Source organism: Oncorhynchus nerka, linkage group LG6 (genome assembly GCF_034236695.1).
Source record: "Oncorhynchus nerka isolate Pitt River linkage group LG6, Oner_Uvic_2.0, whole genome shotgun sequence".
NCBI classification, from domain to species: Eukaryota; Metazoa; Chordata; class Actinopteri; order Salmoniformes; family Salmonidae; genus Oncorhynchus; species Oncorhynchus nerka.
In genome coordinates this window covers 18,967,948-18,988,933 of record NC_088401.1, presented here as the reverse complement: position 1 = coordinate 18,988,933, position 20,986 = coordinate 18,967,948, and the positions used below count along the sequence as shown (strand labels likewise).

Genomic DNA, 20,986 nt, shown 5'->3' with positions numbered 1-20,986 from the left:
CTGATGTTGTTGCGTTATTCATGTTCTGTCATGTTCTGTCTGTCATGGCTGATGTTGTTGCGTTATGTCATGTTCTGTCATGGCTGATGTTGTTGCGTTATGTCATGTTCTGTCATGGCTGATGTTGTTGCGTTATGTCATGTTCTGTCATGGCTGATGTTGTTGCGTTATGTCATGTTCTGTCATGGCTGATGTTGTTGCGTTATGTCATGTTCTGTCATGGCTGATGTTGTTGCGTTATGTCATGTTCTGTCATGGCTGATGTTGTTGCGTTATGTCATGTTCTGTCATGGCTGATGTTGTTGCGTTATGTCATGTTCTGTCATGGCTGATGTTGTTGCGTTATGTCATGTTCTGTCATGGCTGATGTTGTTGCGTTATGTCATGTTCTGTCATGGCTGATGTTGTTGCGTTATGTCATGTTCTGTCATGGCTGATGTTGTTGCGTTATGTCATGTTCTTTTAGAATGGGTATATTGTATTAACATACTGGGCTAAAGGACTGCTGCAGTGAGGGTGGACCGGTGGGCTGTTGCCATGGACACACCCACTTCCCTTAGTACATTCTCCCTAGCGGGCATGGCGAGGGGTGGGTAGAGGTCAGGGGTCAGTAGCGGTGGGTCTGGTGTGAGTACTGCGGGGGCTGCTGGGAGGTAGAGGAGTATCCAATGCTGCTTTGGGGCAGTGATGTGCTTGGTCCGGGGTTCTGGTAGGCAGCATGTGGATTGGAGCGCTGACAGATAAATAAGGTAACTTATCAGACTCTTAATTTCCCATTTAGGTTTTTACAATGTGGTGGGATAACCCAGAAATGAGCTAAATCATGCTGTATATGGTATTGCGTGTGTGTACCATACCTGATAGTCTGAGGTCATGAGGCCACTTGAGGTAGTGACTGGCGGGATCACTCGCACCTTCTTTAGGGGCGGGCCCTGGGCATGGCTGTTGTCAGGGTTACCAGTGTGCCCCGCCCCATTGGTGTGGTTGTTCCCCTGCTGCTGCTGGTTCTTCTGGAAAATGAAACACCCACCCAAGCATCCATCAACGGATAACCATACACTAACACACACTGGAAATACACTCAAATGTTTCGCTTAAAAGACCCAATGCAGACATTTTTATATATTATATCAATATCAATTTTGTATCAATATCAAATCATTTCTGGGTAACAATTAAGTAACTAACTGGAATACATTTCCTAGATTTCCAAGAATTTTGCTAGGACTGTCTGGGAGTGGTCTGAGTGGCGAGGGGAAAACTGAAAAACAAGCGGTTATTGGCAGAGAGGTTTGGAACCCTCTGTTATTGGTCTATTAACCAATTTACCACAGTGACGTCACCATGGAAAGCTGAAACTAAATCCCATTACAAACCTGCTAATAACAAGTTTGTGTAGAAATGATACAAAAGAGAGAGAGAAAAAAATACACTGGGCCTTTAAAAACTTTTCAACTACATTTGACTAAACACACACACACACACACACACACACACACACACACACACACACACACACACACTAAAAGTTTGGATAAACCTACTCATTCAAGTTTTTCTTTATTTAAATTTTTTCTACATTGTAGAATAATAGTGAAGACAAAACTACAAAATAACACATATGGAATAATGTAGTAAACAAAAAAAGTGCTAAACAAATCAAAATATTATATATATTATATACATATGAGATTCTTCAAAGTAGCCACCCTTTGCCTTAATGACAGCTTTGCACACTCTTGGCATTCTCTCAACCAGCTTCACCTGGAATGCTTTTCCAACAGTCTTGAAGGAGTTCCCACATATGCTCAGCACTTGTTGGCTGATTTTCCTTCACTCTGCGGTCCAACTCATCCCAAACCATCTCAATTGGGTTGAGGTCGGGTGATTGTGGAGGCTAGGTCATTTGATGTAGCACTCCATCAGTCTCCTTCTTGGTCAAATAGCCCTTGCACAGCCTGGAGGTGTGTTTTGGGCCATTGTCCTGTTGAAAAACAAATGATAGTCCCACTAAAGCCCAAAGCAGATAGGATGGCGTATCACTGCACAATGCTGTGGTAGCCATGCTGGTTAAGTGTGCCTCTAAATAAATCACTGACAGGGTCACCAGCAAAGCACCATCACACCTCCTCCTCCATGCTTCACGGTGGGGACCACACATGCAGAGATTATCCATTCACCTACTCTGCATCTCACAAAGACATGGTGGTTGAAACCAAAAATCTCAAATTTGGACTCATCAGACCAAAGGACAGATTTCCACCAGTCTAATGTCCATTGCTCGTGTTTCTTGGCCCAAGCAAGTCTTCTTATTGGTGTCCTTTAGTAGTGGCTTCTTCGCAGCAACTCGACCATGAGGGACTGATTCACGCAGTCTCCTCTGAACAGTTGATGTTGAGATGTGTCTGTTACTTGAACTCTGTGAATAATATATTTTGGCTTCACTTTCTGAGGCTGGTAACTCTAATGAACTTATCCTCTGCAGTAGAGGTACCTCTGGGTCTTCCTTTCCTGTGATGGTCCTCATGGTAGCCAGTTTCATCATAGCGCTTGATGGTTTTTGCGACTGCACTTGAAGAAACGTTCAAAGTTCTTGACATTTTCCAGATTGACTGACCTTCACAACACAACTGATTGTCTCAAACGCATTAAGGAAAGAAATTCCACAAATTCTCTTTTAACAAGGCACAGCTGTTAATGGAAAGGCATTCCAGGGGACTACCTCGTGAAGCTGGTTGAGAGAATGCCAAGAGTGTGCAAAGCTTTCATCAAGGCAAAGGATGGCTACTTCAAAGAATATAAAATACACTTTTTTGGATATTACATGATTGCATATGTATTATTTCATAGTTTTGATGTCTTCACTGTTATTCTACAATGTAGAAAATAGTCAAATAAATAAATAATTAAAACCTGGAATGAGTAGGTGTGTCTAAACTTTTGACTGGTACTATATATATATATATATACATACACATACACACACATATATACAGTATATATGAGGCACTCACATTTCTGACTTTCTCTGCCTTGTCCTCTGGCTCCTCCTCTGTCAGGAACTCCCTCTTTGGGTAGGGGATCTGGCAGCCTGCAAACACACTGAGTGAGAAATACAAAGAGTTATCAATCACTTATCTTACAGGATATACCCCCACATAACCCCAGACATGTAGTAATAAATGTGCAACTCCGTTCTGCCACCTCTGGTCTCCTGGCGTCCCACCCCTACCGGGGGTCATCTCCCACTCAGCCCAGTAAAAGCTATTTTCTGTCCTGGCACCCCAATGGTGGAACAAGCTTCCCCTTAACGTCATGGCAGCTGCCAATCTTCCAGAAATGGTTTGAAACCCTACTTCTTTCAAAGCAGTGGAGGCTCCTCAGAGGAGGACCATCCTCCTCAGTGAATTTCATAAAAATGTTAGTTATCCTTTTCAGATAAAACTATACTAAATATAATCACGTCACCAAATAACTGATTAAAACACACTATTTTGCAAAGAAGGTCTACAGTAGCCTCAACAGCACTCTGTAGGGTAGCACCATGGTGTAGCCGGAGGACAGCTAGCTTCCGTCCTCCTCTGGGTACATTGACCTCAATACAAAACCTAGGAGGATCATGGTTCTCACCCCCTTCCATAGACTTACACAGTAATTATGACAACTTCCGGAGACAACTTCCGGAGGGCGTCCTACAGCCTATCAGAGCTCTTGCAGCATGAACTGACATGTTGTCCACCCAATCAAAGGATCAGAAAATTAATCTAGTACTGAAAGCATAAGCTACTGCTAGCTAGCACAGCAGTGGATAAAATGTGGTGAGTTATTGACTCGGAGAGAAAGACAATAGTTGAACAGTTTTGAACACAAGTTCTTCCAAAATGAGACCTGAGACAGATTGAAAGTGAAAAGAAATGACACTTACTTTGCTAGCAAATGCAGCTAGCTAATTTAGCCTAATGAAACAACCTGCTCCAACAGAGGGATGCTATGTTAGCTAGCTGGCTATGACTTTCCAACACAACACTGGAACTCCAAGTCAAGGTAAGCTTTTGGTATTACTACTGCGTGGCCCGCCGGTGTAACTGCATACTGACTATACACTAACACGTTAGTTCTGTTAGCTATGCTGACTAAGACGTTACTTTAGCTAATATGGTGACAACGATGTAGGCTGTTTGTAGAGGTTTGGCTTGGAAAGTTTTTTTCGCCGGGTCACATACAGCTGATTTGCTGTGCATTAAAGTTCACAAGCAAAGGGAAGGAATACAGCGTGGGAGTTTATGCATGATCAGGGGTGTATTCATTCCGCCGATTCTGTTGAAAAACATTTCTTAAACGGAAGCAAACGGAACAAAAACGGGGATAAACATACCTGTCCAATAGAAACTCTTGTTTTCAATGGACTAATGATTACACCCTATATCAGCTAGATGCAGGCATGAGTGTGCAAGGCGGTATTGAATGGCACTGTCTGTCACCTCAAATTAGTCTCTCGACCCGTTTGCTCCGACATTGTAAACTTTCATTCATAGGCTAGGTTGTAGCAACCTCATGATGAGTATAGGGAAAATTGGAGTATCATGTAGTAGCTTAAACCGATCGCTGTACATTGAACTGGGTGAATGGAATATGAATGAAAGTCATCCAATATGCTGTAATAGAAATAAGGCCATGATCAGACCTGCCAACCCTGTCCAACTGTACCAGATGGGCATGGCAAATTGGAGATTCATGTGCTTAGACAAACATTATGCATCACACCTAGTTCAGTTAGTCCTCTGAAAAGGTATTTACAACACAAATAAAATATTCATACTGATAAGTACAGAACATATAATATAAATATATGTTTTGTAGAATTAGCACAGATTGTCTGTATGTTTATTCCATTACATGTACAGTATAGAATGGAGATAATTATCTATAACGTTTTTCTTAGCACATGCCCCCAAGTTTAGTCTCTATAGCAGAGGAACGCTAGTCACCTCTCAAACAGGGCCAATCACTAGGGCCAGCACACAAGTACTGGCTTTTTAGACACGGTTCCTAATCAACACTAAAAGCAAAATCATTTTGAAAACATAAAAACAAATGATCACATCGACACAGACTGGCTACACAAAGCTCAAGTAGGCTACCACAAAGAGAATCTGAAGGCTGTTCAGTAGGCTACCACAAAGAGAATCTGAAGGCTGTTCAGTAGGCTACCGCAAAGGGAATCTGAACGCTGTTCAGTAGGCTACCGCAAAGAGAATCTGAAGGCTGTTCAGTAGGCTACCGCAAAGGGAATCTGAAGGCTGTTCAGTAGACTACCGCAAAGAGAATCTGAAGGCTGTTCAGTAGACTACCGCAAAGAGAATCTGAAAGCTGTTCAGTAGGCTACCGCAAAGGGAATCTGAAGGCTGTTCAGTAGGCTACCACAAAGGGAATCTGAAGGCTGTTCAATAGGTTACCGCAAAGGGAATCTGAATGCTGTTCAGTAGGCTACCGCAAAGGGAATCTGAAGGCTGTTCAGTAGCCTACCACAAAGGGAATCTGAAGGCTGTTCAGTAGGCTACCGCAAATGAATCTGAAGGCTGGTCAGTAGGCTACCGCAAAGGGAATCTGAAGGCTGTTCAGTAGGCTACCACAAAGGGAATCTGAAGGCTGTTCAGTAGGCTACCACAAAGGGAATCTGAAGGCTGTTCAGTAGGCTACCACAAAGGGAATCTGAAGGCTGTTCAGTAGGCTACCACAAAGGGAATCTGAACGCTGTTCAGTAGGCTACCGCAAAGAGAATCTGAAGGCTGTTCAGTAGACTACCGCAAAGAGAATCTGAAGGCTGTTCAGTAGGCTACCACAAAGGGAATCTGAATGCTGTTCAGTAGACTACCGCAAAGGGAATCTGAACGCTGTTCAGTAGACTACCGCAAAGGGAATCTGAACGCTGTTCAGTAGACTACCGCAAAGGGAATCTGAACGCTGTTCAGTAGACTACCGCAAAGGGAATCTGAACGCTGTTCAGTAGGCTACCGCAAAGGTAATCTGAACGCTGTTCAGTAGGCTACCGCAAAGGGAATCTGAACGCTGTTCAGTAGGTTACCGCAAAGGGAATCTGAACGCTGTTCAGTAGGTTACCGCAAAGGGAATCTGAACGCTGTTCAGTAGACTACCGCAAAGAGAATCTGAACGCTGTTCAGTAGGCTACCGCAAAGAGAATCTGAACGCTGTTCAGTAGGCTACCGCAAAGGGAATCTGAAGGCTGTTCAGTAGGCTACCGCAAAGAGAATCTGAACGCTGTTCAGTAGGCTACCGCAAAGGTAATCTGAACGCTGTTCAGTAGGCTACCGCAAATGGAATCTGAACGCTGTTCAGTAGGCTACCACAAAGAGAATCTGAACGCTGTTCAGTAGGCTACCGCAAAGGGAATCTGAAGGCTGTTCAGTAGGCTACCACAAAGGGAATCTGAAGGCTGTTCAGTAGGCTACCACAAAGGGAATCTGAAGGCTGTTCAGTAGGCTACCGCAAAGAGAATGTGAACGCTGTTCAGTAGGCTACCGCAAAGGGAATCTGAAGGCTGTTCAGTAGACTACCGCAAAGAGAATCTGAACGCTGTTCAGTAGGCTACCGCAAAGGGAATCTGAACGCTGTTCAGTAGGCTACCGCAAAGGGAATCTGAACGCTGTTCAGTAGGCTACCACAAAGGGAATCTGAACGCTGTTCAGTAGGCTACCACAAAGGGAATCTGAACGCTGTTCAGTAGACTACCACAAAGGGAATCTGAACGCTGTTCAGTAGACTACCGCAAAGAGAATCTGAACGCTGTTCAGTAGGCTACCGCAAAGGGAATCTGAACGCTGTTCAGTAGGCTACCGCAAAGAGAATCTGAACGCTGTTCAGTAGACTACCACAAAGGGAATCTGAACGCTGTTCAGTAGGCTACCACAAAGGGAATCTGAAGGCTGTCCAGTAGGTTACCGCAAAGGGAATCTGAACGCTGTTCAGTAGGCTACCGCAAAGAGAATCTGAACGCTGTTCAGTAGGCTACCACAAAGGGAATCTGAAGGCTGTCCAGTAGGCTACCGCAAAGAGAATCTGAACGCTGTTCGCTAGAAGAGTCTGTTTCAGCCTATGTAAAGGTGTCTATTGTATGTTCTTAGGTTATATAAAGGGAATTTCAGCTTTTAGGAAATTGATAAAATCTAAAATGTCAGTAGGCAAAGGCACGCTTTCAGTAGCATTGCCTCTAGGGAATCTAACGCTGTACAGTAGACACTCATTCATTCTTCATCGCTGCTGTCTTCTAAACTCAACTCCATTTAATTCCAAGATGTTTATATTTATTTTTGATTATACTTTTGCTAAGGGCTGAAGGCTTACGTGGATCATAATTATACGGTTAGTAGGCTATCAGGTTGCGAATCTCCTCAGTAATGTTACATGGATCATAATTACTGTTAGTCTATCAGGTTGCGTTCTCAGTAGGTTACGTGGAATCATAATTACTGTTAGTCTATCAGGTTGAAGGTTCTCCTCGAATCTAATGTTCAGTGGATCAGAATTACTGTTAGTCTATCAGGAATCTGAAGGCTTCTCCTCAAAGAGAATGTTACATGGATCATAATTACTGTTAGTCTATAAAGTGTCTATTGTATTTCTTTCGTAATGTTACATGGATGATAAATTACTAAAGTCTATCAGGCATTTTGCGTTCTCCTCGTAATGTTACATGGATCATAATTACTCATTCATTCTTCATCAGGTTCTAAACTCAACTCCATTTAATTCCAAGATGTTTATATTTATTTTTGATTATACTTTTGTAATGCTTTTTGTTACGTGGATCATAATTACTGTTAGTCTATCAGGTTGCGTTCTCCTCGTAATGTTACGTGGATCATAATTACTGTTAGTCTATCAGGTTGCGTTCTCCTCGTAATGTTACATGGATCATAATTACTGTTAGTCTATCAGGTTGCGTTCTCCTCGTAATGTTACATGGATCATAATTACTGTTAGTCTATCAGGTTGCGTTATCCTCGTAATGTTACATGGAAAATACAACTAATGGGACGCAGAATTAAATGTTTTTCACACTCGCACAAATGCGAACAGTTATTTTTCGTACTTGTATTTCAATTCTTTCACTAGCAAATGCGAGTGAACTGCTGGCACATTAGAGCCCACTGAATGTCCATCTTATGTTCGCTAACGTTAGTTTCAACCAATGTGTTTACCTTTCCACAACACACAGAGTCGAAAAGGGATTTGTCCATGTGTTTAGGTACAGCTGACAGTCCGCAAACTCAGCATCACAACAAACAGGAGGGACAGACACGAGGAAGCTACGTTGAATAATGATGTATTCATCTCCATGTCCGTTGACACAAACTCCGTACATGTCTGTGTTGCAGCTCGAGAATCTGGATGTTAGATTTACTCAGTGGATACTTTTTTTCTTCTTCATGTATTTAAAAAAAATACAAAAATAACAGGCCTTTTTCATTTCTGCATACTTTTAACTCGGATCTCGTACCTGCGTACATGGACAGAGAACACAAAATGTGTGCATGATGGCCGGTCTGCATGCCCATGAAAACAAAACTTGTCTCCCTTATCTGAAGCGGCCCTGACCATCACTGCTTCAAAGATTATTTTAAATAAATTCTCCCCCAAAAACGGCACTTGTCTTTTCTTACTAGCACTGACATTGCATGCAACTACTTTACTGAAGCCATCTTAAGATGAATTAACTTAAGTCGCTCTGGATAAGTGTCAGCTAAATGACTAGAAATGTCAAATGTAATACGTGTTATGTGGTAATACATGTAGTAATACCTGTTATGTGGTAATACATGTAGTAATACCTGTTATGTGGTAATACATGTAGTAATACATGTAGTAATACCTGTTATGTGGTAATACATGTAGTAATACCTGTTATGTGGTAATACATGTAGTAATACCTGTTATGTGGTAATACATGTAGTAATACCTGTTATGTGGTAATACATGTAGTAATACCTGTTATGTGGTAATACATGTAGTAATACCTGTTATGTGGTAATACATGTAGTAATACCTGTCATGTGGTAATACATGTAGTATTACGTGTATAAAAACGTGTTATGTGGTAATACATGTAGTAATACCTGTTATGTGGTAATACATGTAGTATTACGTGTATAAAAACGTGTTATGTGGTAATACATGTAGTATTACGTGTATAAAAACGTGTTATGTGGTAATACATGTAGTAATAAGTGTTTTTTTTTGTTGTTATAAATGTGTTATGTAGTAATAAACAAGTTAGAGATGTTTTATTAGGGTCCTGACTCACTCAGAGGTGGGCAGTGGTTCCTCCAGGAAGTAAGGGTCCTGCATGGCCTGCTCAGACGTGATCCTGCGGATCGGGTCCATGGTCAGCAGCTTCTGGAGCTAAACACAACGTTAGACACATCATGAGTAAAACACAGTGAACGTTCATACAACGTCAGCCTGAACAATGCTACAGTATGTTATAACAATCTCAAGGCAAAACTAACTTTAACTCACCAAGTGGAATGCTTTGCTGTCTGGTTTCACTTTGTGTTTCTCCATGTATTTTGTTAGGCTGCAGTTTGTATACCTGTAAAAAAAAAAAGGTGTTATTTCAGTTTGTACACCCGTGATAAAAGGTGTTATTTCAGTTTGTACACCCGTGATAAAAGGTGTTATTTCAGTTTGTACACCCGTGATAAAAGGTGTTATTTCAGTTTGTATACCCGTGATAAAAGGTGTTATTTCAGTTTGTACACCCGTGATAAAAGGTGTTATTTCAGTTTGTATACCCGTGATAAAAGGTGTTATTTCAGTTTGTATACCCGTGATAAAAGGTGTTATTTCAGTTTGTACACCCGTGATAAAAGGTGTTATTTCAGTTTGTACACCCGTGATAAAAGGTGTTATTTCAGTTTGTACACCCGTGATAAAAGGTGTTATTTCAGTTTGTATACCCGTGATAAAAGGTGTTATTTCAGTTTGTATACCCGTGATAAAAGGTGTTATTTCAGTTTGTATACCCGTGATAAAAGGTGTTATTTCAGTTTGTACACCCGTGATAAAAGGTGTTATTTCAGTTTGTACACCCGTGATAAAAGGTGTTATTTCAGTTTGTACACCAGTGATAAAAGGTGTTATTTCAGTTTGTACACCAGTGATAAAAGGTGTTATTTCAGTTTGTACACCCGTGATAAAAGGTGTTATTTCAGTTTGTATACCCGTGATAAAAGGTGTTATTTCAGTTTGTACACCCGTGATAAAAGGTGTTATTTCAGTTTGTACACCCGTGATAAAAGGTGTTATTTCAGTTTGTACACCCGTGATAAAAGGTGTTATTTCAGTTTGTACACCTGTGATACAAGGTGTTATTTCAGTTTGTATACCCGTGATAAAAGGTGTTATTTCAGTTTGTACACCTGTGATACAAGGTGTTATTTCAGTTTGTACACCCGTGATAAAAGGTGTTATTTCAGTTTGTACACCCGTGATACAAGGTGTTATTTCAGTTTGTACACCTGTGATACAAGGTGTTATTTCAGTTTGTACACCTGTGATACAAGGTGTTATTTCAGTTTGTACACCTGTGATACAAGGTGTTATTTCAGTTTGTATACCCGTGATAAAAGGTGTTATTTCAGTTTGTATACCCGTGATAAAAGGTGTTATTTCAGTTTGTATACCCGTGATAAAAGGTGTTATTTCAGTTTGTATACCTGTGATAAAAGGTGTTATTTAAGTTTGTACACCTGTGATAAAAGAACAGGTTATTTCAGTGGATGAGTAGAAGACATATCCAATCTTAAAATCCTAAAATGGATCTTGTCATGAGCTGGCAGGAAGCATGCAGGCAGTCAGGCACACATGTAGAGATAAAGGTACTCACGTGTTCCGTCTGAAGTCCTTCATCAGAGTGGAGTGCTCGGGCATCTTCTTGATGTCTTCCCAGTCCTTCTCTGAGGATTACATCATCAGACTGTGTCAGTGAGTGTTTGTACAGAACCCACATATTGCTTTGGATTCATACAAGCCCGGACAGAATAGAACTGTGCCTAGTCAGGGTTTAATTGCACTCGTCATTCAGTATTATCTTAATATCACCGTTATCCAGGCAGGTTCGGATTACACATGGGCTCTCCAAGGTTTGACCAAGGTTCAACATTTCACACATACAAGCGCCCATTTCAATGCACATAGCCGTGTCCTGATGAGTTATGGGAGTATCCAGCCCTCGGTGGGGTACCCCCCCCCCCCATATCCAGCCCTCGTGGGGTAAACCCCCCCTCCCGATACCCAGCCATCGTGGGGTAACCCCCCATATCCAGCCCTCGTGGGGACCCCCCATATCCAGCCCTCGTGGGGACCCCCTCTCTATACCCAGCCCTCGTGGGGAACCCCCCCCCCTCTCTATACCCAGCCATTGTGGGGAAACTCCCCCACTATATCCAGCCCTCGTGGGGGAACCCCCTCTATATCCAGCCCTCGTGGAGGGGAACCCTCTATATCTAGCCCTCGTGGGGGAACCCCCTCTATATCCAGCCCTCGTGGGGGAACCCCCTCTATATCCAGCCCTCGTGGGGGAACCCTCTATATCTAGGATTTGATACCAGCATCCTCTTGGTTGCCAGCTTACTTCCCAACATATTTTTGTCAGACTCTGGATTCGAACTGGCAACCCTCCAACCGCTAGGCTACCTGCCGCCTAGCCCAGCCCAGCTCTCTCACCAGCAGGGAAGCCCATGACGTTGAAGATGCGGTCCAGCTGGTCATGGTGGTAGGGGTTACTGGTCTTGATGTCCTCTTGGCGACAGTGGAAGATGGGCTCAGATGTCAACAGCTCGGCAAAGATGCAGCCAATAGCCCAGATGTCTGACAGATGCACATGCAAGATTAGAGATGTCACACTGGGATTGGAGCACACGCCCAGTCAGAGACACCCTCTTGCACACACACACACACAGCAGAATTCGTCCTAGGATGGTGGAAGGATAGCTCAGAACTTCCTCTCTTGGTGCACAGGGCAACCCCCCCCGTGGCCGTTCTCACCAATGGCTTTGGTGTAGTGCCTGGCACCTAGCAGTAGCTCTGGTGCTCTGTACCAGAAGGTGACCACCACAGGGTCCAGATCTGCTAACGGCTTCAGTGGTGAGTTAAAGAGGCGGGCAAAGCCCATGTCCGCTGTAGGGAAACACAAATCAATAAATAGTAATGAAGTATAATGTTCAAATAATGTGTAATGAGAAGTGACTATATCCATTATATGTACTGACATAAAGCCTTATAACCTATATGTACTGACATAAAGCCTTTATAACCTATATGTACTGACAAAACCTTATGAAAAGGGTCCTGAAAACACGCATTGAGATCTCGTCGTACCGATCTTTACTCGACCCCTCTCTGGCCCCTCCCCCATCACTAGGATGTTGGCAGGTTTCTGAGGAAAAACAGATCACAGTTAAAGCAGCAATCAGCAGTTGAAAGAATAACAGTGTTTTGCCCGCCACTGTTTCACATGGGGCCGGAGAAATGTAACAACTCTCAAGTTAATAGACAGCGCTATGGATGCAAGGAATGACCATCCATGAAATCAAATTTTTATTTAACCATGTTTTGCAGCTATACAGTGTTTGCGTATGTTTACTTTGTTTACAAACATTGGAGTAAAACATGCTTATATTTTGGGTTCTGATGGGGTACGACACTTGAACTAAGCTCATGAGGCATTTATTAGTTAAATTCTTCAAGAATCAATGGATACATATATTTAATTTATAAGTCCAAAATTGATGTAGCTACTGCAGATTGTCCCTTCAATGTAATCCACATTTTTACTTCCATTATCCTAATACCCAGTGATAACACATTAACTGAAAGGAATTAAAGATGAATTTGGCACCATAAGGCTGAATCACATGTGAATGGTTCAGGAAGTGTCAATGCTGCCCTCTGGTGGAAAAACAGTGAACATAACATCCAAGACTCTCTTCTGATCTCTCCTCTCCTCGACCCCTTCCTGCCTCCCTCCCTAGATCTCTGTGTAGGACCCAGTTGGTGTGCAGGAAATGGATGCTCTCTCTCCTTCTGTCTCTCACCAGGTCTCTGTGTAGGACCCAGTTGGCGTGAAGGTAATGGATGCCGTCTAGGATCTGGTAAAGCAGGGACTTGACCATCCCCCTGGGCAGCTGCAGGGGCTTCTTATTGGCCTTGGACGCTCTGTGGAACTTTATGATGTGCTGTGGATACAGGGGGCATTGTTAGTGTGTGTGTATGTGTGTGTATATTACTTTTCTTGTGGGAATCGTAAATCCCCACAAGGATAGTAAAACAAGAAATTCTCCCTCGTAGAGCCATTTTCCAGGTCCCCACAAGAACAAAGACTATTTTAGGGGTGAGGTTTAAGTTTACAATTAGAATTAAGGTTAAAGTTAGGGAAAATAGGATAGTGAATGGAAATCAAATGTCCCCACAAGGATAGTGAAACATACAGGACGTGTGTATTACCCAGAGGTCATGCTCGGCATAGTCGAAGAGCAACCAGACTTTGCGGTCTGCGTGTGACAGGAACACCTTCTGCAGTGAGATCACATTAGGATGCTTCAGCTCCCGCAGTAGCTAGAAGAAGAAACATTCATTCACACAAACATTACGAGATGTCTCACAGACCCAGGTTATGCCTGCTCAAGCTAAACACCACACTTACTGCAATCTCTCTGCAGGCAGACATGGAGATGCCAGTGCCTTCAATCTGCTTGAGGGCGTAGTCCTTATCATCCTTCCTGCAGACAGAGAAGATACAGCATCATCCCCAGTTCACCACAGTTCCCATGGGACCTTGCTACACAGAGATAATGAAGATGGTGGAACAGGAGTATGAAAGGGGGATACCTAGTCAGTTGTACAACTGAATGCATTGAATGTGTCTTACTCATTTAACCCAACCCCTCAGAGGTGCGGGGGGCTGCCATAATCGACATCCACATCGTCGTCGGCACCCGGGGAACAGTGGGTTAACGGTCTTGCTCAGGGGCAGAATGACAGATTTTTACCTTGTCAGCTCGGCGATTCGATCCAGCAACCTTTTGGTTACTGGCCCAACTCTCTAACCACTAGGCGACCTGCCTGGCCGTGAGAAGAGGGAAAGATGCTTCAATTACCTCCCGATTTAAGTAAAATAGTTATTGGTCGTGTACATATATTTTGCAGATGTTATCAGGTTTCTAGCGCCAACACTGCAGTCATACAAATCAATACACACAAATCCACTAAATAAAATGAAAGGAATTAAGAAATATCAGAACAAACAATGTCAGAATCCGTATATGATGTACAGTGCATTCAGAAAGTATTCAGATCCCTTGACTTTTTCCACATTTTGTTACGTTACAGCCTTATTCTAAAATTGATTAAATTGTTTCCCCCCCCTCATCAATCTACACACAATACCCTTCAATAACAAAACAGGTTTTTTAGACATTTTTGCAAATATATTAAAAATAAAAAAAACTGAAAAATCACATTTACATAAGTATTCAGACTATTTACTCAGTACATTGTTGAAGCACCTTTGGCAGTGATTACTGCCTCAAGTCTTCTTCGGTATGACGCTATAAGCTTGGCACACCTGTATTTGGAGAGTTTCTCCCATTCTTCTCTGCAGATCCTCTCAAGCTCTGTCAGGTTGGATGGGGAGGGAGTGTCACTGCACAGATATTTTCAGGTCTCTCCAGCGATGTTCGATCGGGTTCAAGTACAGGCTCTGGCTGGACCACTCAAGGACATTCAGAAACTTGTCCTGAAGCCACTCCTGCGTTGTCTTGGCTGTGCACTTAGGGCCGTTGTGCCGTTAGAAGGTGAACCTTCGCCCTAGTCTGAGGTCCTTAGCGCTCTGCAGCAGGTTTTCATCAAGGATCTCTCTGTACTTTGCTCCGTTCATCTTTCCCTCGATCCTGACTAGTCTCCCAGTCCCTTCCGCTGAAAAACATCCCCACAGCATGATGCTGCCACCACCATTTTTAAAATATATATTTTTATTTCACCTTTATTTAACCAGGTAGGCCAGTTGAGAACAAGCTCTCATTTACAACTGCGACCTGGCCAAGATAAAGCAAAGCAGTGCGACAAAAAAAGAACACAGAGTTACACATGGGATAAACAAAAGTACAGTCAATAACACAATAGAAAAATATATATACAGTGTGTGCAAATGGAGTAAGGAGGTAAGGCAATACCTAGGCCCTAGTAGAGAAGTAATTATAATTTAGCAATTTAACACTGGGGTGATAGATGTGCAGATGATGTGCAAGTAGAAATACTGGTGTGCAAAAGAGCAAAAAATTAAATAAAAACAATATGGGGATGAGGTAGGTAGTTGGATAGGCTATTTGCAGATGGGCTATGTACAGCTGCAGCGATCAGTAAGCTGTTCAGATAGCTGATGCTTAAAGTTAGTGAGGGAGATATAAGTCTCCAACTTCAGCAATTTTTGCAATTCGTTCCAGTCATTGGCAGCAGAGAACTGGGAGGAAAGGCGGCCAAAAGAGGTAATGGCATTGGGAATGACCTGCTGGAGCACATGCTATGGGTGAGTGTTGTTATGGTGACCAGTGAGCTGAGATAAGGCGGAGCTTTACCTAGCAAAGACTTATATATGACCTGGAGCCAGTGGGTCTGGCGACGAATATGTAGTGAGGGCCAGCCGACGAGAGCTGGCCCTCAGGAGAGTTTACAGTCTAGCCAGACACCTAGGTATTTGTAGTTGTCCACATTTTCTAAGTCAGAACCGTCCAGAGTAGTGATGCTAGTCATGCGGGGGGTGCAGGCAGCAATTGGTTGAAGAGCATGCATTTAGTTTTACTAGCGTTTAAGAGCAGTTGGAGGCCATGGAAGGAGTGTTGTACGGCATTAAAGCTTGTTTGGAGGTTTGTTAACACAGTGTCCTAGGAAGGGCCAGCTGTATACAAAATGGTGTTGTCTGCGTAGAGGTGGATCAAGGAATCACCCACAGCAAGAGCCACATCCTTGATATATACAGAGAAAAGAGTCGGCCCGAGGATTGAACCCTGTGGTACCCCCATAGAGACTGCCAGAGGTCTGGACAACAGGCCCTCCAATTTGACACACTAAACTCTGAGAAGTAGTTGTTGAACAAGGCTGTTGAGTCTGCCGATAAGAATACAGTAATTGATAGAGTCGAAAGCCTTGGCCAGGTCGATGAAGATGGCTGCACAGTACTGTCTTTTATTGATGGCGGTTATGATATCATTTAGGACCTTGAGCATGGCTGAGGTGCACCCGTGACCAGCTCAGAAACCGGATTGCACAGTAGAGAAGGTTCGGTGGGATTCGAAATGATGGATGCTGCCACCCCCGTGCTTCACGGTTGAGATGGTGTTCTTCGGCTTGCAAGCCTCCCCCTTTTTCCTCCAAACATAATTATGGCCATTATGGCCAAACAGTTCCATTTTTGTTACATCAGACCAGAGGACATTTCTCCAAAAAGTACGATCTCTGTCCCCATGTGCAGTTGAAACCACAGTCTGGCTTTTTTATGGCAGTTTTAGAGCAGTGGCTTCTTCCTTGCTGAGCGGTCTTTCAAGTTCTGTCGACATAGGACTCGTTTTACTGTGGATATAGATGCTTTTGTACCTGTTTCCTCCAGCATCTTTACAAGGTCCTTTGCTGTTGTTCTGGGATTGATTTGCACTTCTTGCACCAAAGTACGTTCATCTCTAGGAGACAGAACGCGTCTCCTTCCTGAGCAGTGTGATGGCTGCGTGGTCCCCTGGTGTTTATGCTTGCGTACTATTGTTTGTACAGATGAACGTGGTACCTTCAGGCATTTGGAAATTGCTCTCAAGGATGAACCACACTTGTGGAGGTCTACAATATTTTTTCTTGGATGATTTCTTTTGACTTTCCCATGATGTCAAGAAAAGAGGCACTGAGTTTGAAGGTAGGCCTTGAAATACATCTACAGGTACACCTCCAATTGACTCAAATGATGTCAATTAGCCTATCAGAAGCTTCTAAAACCATGACATAATTTTCTCCAATTTTCCAAGCTGTTTAAAGGCACAGTCAACTTAGTGTATGTAAACTTCTGACCCACTGGACATGTGATACAGTGAAATAAACTGACTGTAAACAATTGTTGGAAAAATGACTTGTGTCATGCACAAAGTAGATGTCCTTACCGACTTGCCAAAACTATAGTTTGTTAACAAGACATTTGTGGAGTGGTTGAACATGTAGTTTTAATGACTCCAACCTAAGTGTATGTAAACTTCTGACTTCAACTGTTTTTTTATTTGTAATAAAATTGCAAACATTTCTAAAAACCTGCTTTTGCTTTGTCATTATGGGGCATTGGGTGTCGATTGATGAGGAAAATGTTTAATTTAAGGATGTAACGTAGCAACATTTAGAAAAAGGGAAGGGTTCTGAATACTTTCCAAATGCACTGTATTTGATGGTGTGTAGACAGTATGGACAGTATATTAAAAGAAAAGGTGTGTGCAGCAGTAGTTATATAGGATGAGCCTAGACTATAATACAGTATATACACATATGAAGTGGGTAAAACAGTATGTAAATATTGACCAGTGTTTAAAGACTATGTACATAGGGCAGCAGTCTCTAAGGTGCAGGGTAGAGTACTGGGTGGTAGCCGGCTAGTGGTGACCATTTAACAGTCTGATGGCCTGGAGAAAGATGTTTTTCAGTCTCTCGGTTTCAGCTTTGATGCACCTGTACTGTCTATGTCTTCTAGGTGGTAGCAGAGTGAACAGAGTGGTTCGGGTGGCTAAGGTCCTTGATGATCTTGTTGGCCTTCCTTTGACACCGGGTGCTGTAGATGTCCTGGAGGGCAGGCAGGGTGCCCCCGGTTATGAATTGGGCTGACTGCACCACCCTCTGGAGAGCCCTGTGGTTACAGATGTTGCAATTGCTGTACCAGGCGGTGATACAGCCTGACAGGATCCTCTCAATGGTGCATCTGTGGAAGTTTGTGAGGGTTTTAGGGGCCAAGCCAAAGCCAATTTTGGCGCTGTTGCCACCATTTCAGGTTGTCAGTGATGTGCACGCTGAGGAACTTGAAGCGTTTCACACATTCCACTATGATCTTGTGGATGTGAACGTCCTGTATCTGCTGTCTCTAGAAGTGCACAATCCGCTCCTTCGTTTTGTTGACGTTGAGGGAGAGGTTATTTTCCTGGCACCATTCCGCCAGGGCCCTCGGGGCTCTTGTCATTGGTAATCAGGCCTACCACGGTTGTGTCATCTGCAAACTTGATGATTGAGTTGGAGACATGCATGGCCACACAGTCATTGGTGAACAGGGAGTACAGGAGAGGGCTTAGCATGCACCCTTTTGAGGATCAGCGTTGCCTACCTTTACCACCTGGAGGTGGACCATCAGGAAGTCCAGGACCCAGTTGCACAGGGTGGGGTTCAGCCCCAGGGCCCTGAGATTAGTGATGAGCTTGGAGGGCACTATATTGTTGAAGGCTGAGCTATAGTTGATTAACAGCAGTCTTACATAGGTATTCCACTTGTCCAGATGGGATAGGGCAGTGTGCAGTGCGATGAGTCATCCGTGGACCTGATGGGGCGGTATACAAATTGTACTGGGTCTAGGGTTTTGGCTAAAAGGTGATATGATCCTTAACTAGCCTCTCAAACCACTTCATGATGACAGAGGTGAGTGCTATGGGGCGATAGTCATTTAGTTCAGTTACCTTCGCTTTCTTTGGCACAGGAACAGTGGTGGACATCTTGAAGCAAGTGGGAACAACAGACTGGGATAGGGAGCGATTGAAAATGTCCGTAAACACTCCAGTCTGCACATGCACTGAGGACACGGCTTAGGATATTGCATGGGCCGGCAGCCTTGCGAGGGTTAACACGCTTAAATGTCTTACTCACTTTGGCCACGGAGAACAAGAGGTCACGCAGTAGCTCTTTTTCCAATGGTCAAATTAACTCACAGATTGGTCTTGGGTATAAAAACCTACAACTACTACCAGGGTGACACTTCTCATATGTATGTTTTCACTTTTCAGAATTACAAGTGTGTGGTCACAGAATGAATATTGTAAATAGATATCTGCCATGTGGGATTACAGCAACAAGCATTAAATATCAGCCAGCTGTCATAGTAAACAGTGCCACCAATCAATCACCAATATAAAAGCATAATTATCATTTCCTACATGTTTTTTTCACTCTGAATAAAACGGTAGGTAAAAACGTTGTATTTGGTCATATGTGGAAATGTGCCTTACAGTCTTTTGAATTTTGTGTAACTTCTAGTCAAGGAAGCATAATGCTAAATATATTGGCACACTCCACCTACCAAGACCATTGCCAAATATGGCCGCTGTCACCTCCTTTTATAGGAAGCCTTGAGGTGGTACCACCCAGCACATGGAGAAGGGAGTGGATTTCATACCTAACCCCTCCCTTGAGGTGGTACCACCCAGCACACGGAGAAGGGAGTGGATTTCATACCTAACCCCTCCCTTGAGGTGGTACCACCCAGCACACGGAGAAGGGAGTGGATTTCATACCTAACCCCTCCCTTGAGGTGGTACCACCTAGCACACGGAGAAGGGAGTGGATTTCATACCTAACCCCTCCCTTGAGGTGGTACCACCTAGCACACGGAGAAGGGAGTGGATTTCATACCTAACCCCTCCCTTGAGGTGGTACCACCCAGCACACGGAGAAGGGAGTGGATTTCATACCTAACCCCTCCCTTGAGGTGGTACCACCTAGCACACGGAGAAGGGAGTGGATTTCATACCTAACCCCTCCCTTGAGATGATGTAAAACCATGTTTTTTTCCTTAGTTATAGTGAAACATGTCGATATGGTCATCATTTTGAGTCGATTTCAATGGTAGTTGAACTGCTAAGGGCCAAAAGATTTAGATTAGATTTACAACTGAAACAACACTTTTGCATCAAACTGTCAAAATGAAGACCATATCGACGTGTTTCACTATAACTAAGCAAAAAACATCTGGTTTTCCATTAAACATTATTTTTCCCCATAACATATTTTACTCTTTAACGCTCCATATTAACTCCTCCTCCACGTGTACTGGATTGGTTCAACAGTGCAGAAGAGAACCACCCCTGACAGTTGTTTTTCTTGTCAAATCCAGTATTTTGGGGATCTCGTTTCAGTCGTTTCTTTTACGCCTGCTACGTAGGATAGCCCCTGGCTTGCTTGGCTGCGTCAGTGATAGGCTGGCCTACTTTCACTCAGTTGTTGATATTGCTGCGAAAAATCTGATCATGTAAAAATGACAGCATAATCTGATACCGAAATACATCCTCAGAATTTCTGGCTGCAATACCGCGACGTGAGTTGTTACAACACCCCGGTTATGTTATGTTTCATCTGTGAGCGAAGGCGCCCTTATAAAAACTGCTTGATTGAACTGCATTCAAAGATGTCAAATTAAGCTGATGGATTTTGGATACACACTGCACCGTTAGCACGGGGATAGGCCACTGATGACAGTGGTCAAATTCTCCAGATGATATGACGTCTCTGGAGTGTATTCAGTGGGTTCTTCAATCTACTAGTGATTTTCATCACACTACGAGTTACAAATAGGTTTATTGCTGCAAATAGCAATCGGAGATTGGGCCTTGAAAACAGGAGCAATTAACGAAGACAACGGAGTTATTTTATTTGGAGACTGGCGGACCTGAAGGCCTTCTTACTGGCTATATCAATATAAACTTACCCATCTTTTCTCTTTGCTTTATATACATGGCCGTAGGTGCCTCTCCCCACTTTGCATCCCTCATATTCAAACAGGTCCTCTACACGTTCTCTCTCCCCGGTCAGCATCACTTTGAAATCATAGTCCATCTTCTCTGTTGTTTTGGTCAATTATCTTTTGCTTCCTTTTAAAGCGCCGCTTAGGAGGCAACTTACTTCACAACCCGGG

At 43.2% G+C, this 20,986-nt stretch overlaps 1 protein-coding gene across 2 annotated transcripts; it reads right to left on the bottom strand.

Annotated features, from left to right (window-relative positions):
• Window positions 1-346: 346 nt before the first annotated feature.
• Window positions 347-20,911, bottom strand: LOC115130132 (cyclin-dependent kinase 8-like). 2 transcript variants are annotated; one of them, XM_065019349.1, is made up of 14 exons: window positions 20,780-20,911; window positions 13,724-13,799; window positions 13,525-13,635; window positions 13,116-13,256; window positions 12,400-12,457; window positions 12,067-12,198; window positions 11,746-11,889; window positions 10,907-10,976; window positions 10,737-10,769; window positions 9,538-9,610; window positions 9,323-9,420; window positions 3,015-3,102; window positions 858-1,010; window positions 347-733 (listed from the first exon to the last, which is right to left on the bottom strand). In XM_065019349.1, exons 1-14 carry the CDS (start codon window positions 20,905-20,907, stop codon window positions 608-610), a joined length of 1,431 nt encoding a protein of 476 aa, XP_064875421.1. In that variant the 5' UTR covers window positions 20,908-20,911; the 3' UTR covers window positions 347-607. The 2 variants fall into 2 exon arrangements, with proteins under 2 accessions (XP_064875421.1, XP_029516787.1); XM_029660927.2 differs by lacking the exon at window positions 10,737-10,769.
• Window positions 20,912-20,986: the final 75 nt, after the last annotated feature.

Excerpts from the sequence above, each read along its gene's own strand:
- LOC115130132 (XM_065019349.1), bottom strand. The coding sequence starts at position 20,907 with ATGGACTATGATTTCAAAGTGATGCTGACCGGGGAGAGAGAACGTGTA. Across the intron at positions 9,421-9,537 it reads ACAGCAAAGCATTCCACTTG|CTCCAGAAGCTGCTGACCAT; the intron begins GTGAGTTAAAGT and ends CGTTGTGTTTAG. Across the intron at positions 1,011-3,014 it reads AGGCAGAGAAAGTCAGAAAT|AAGAACCAGCAGCAGCAGGG; the intron begins GTGAGTGCCTCA and ends TTCATTTTCCAG.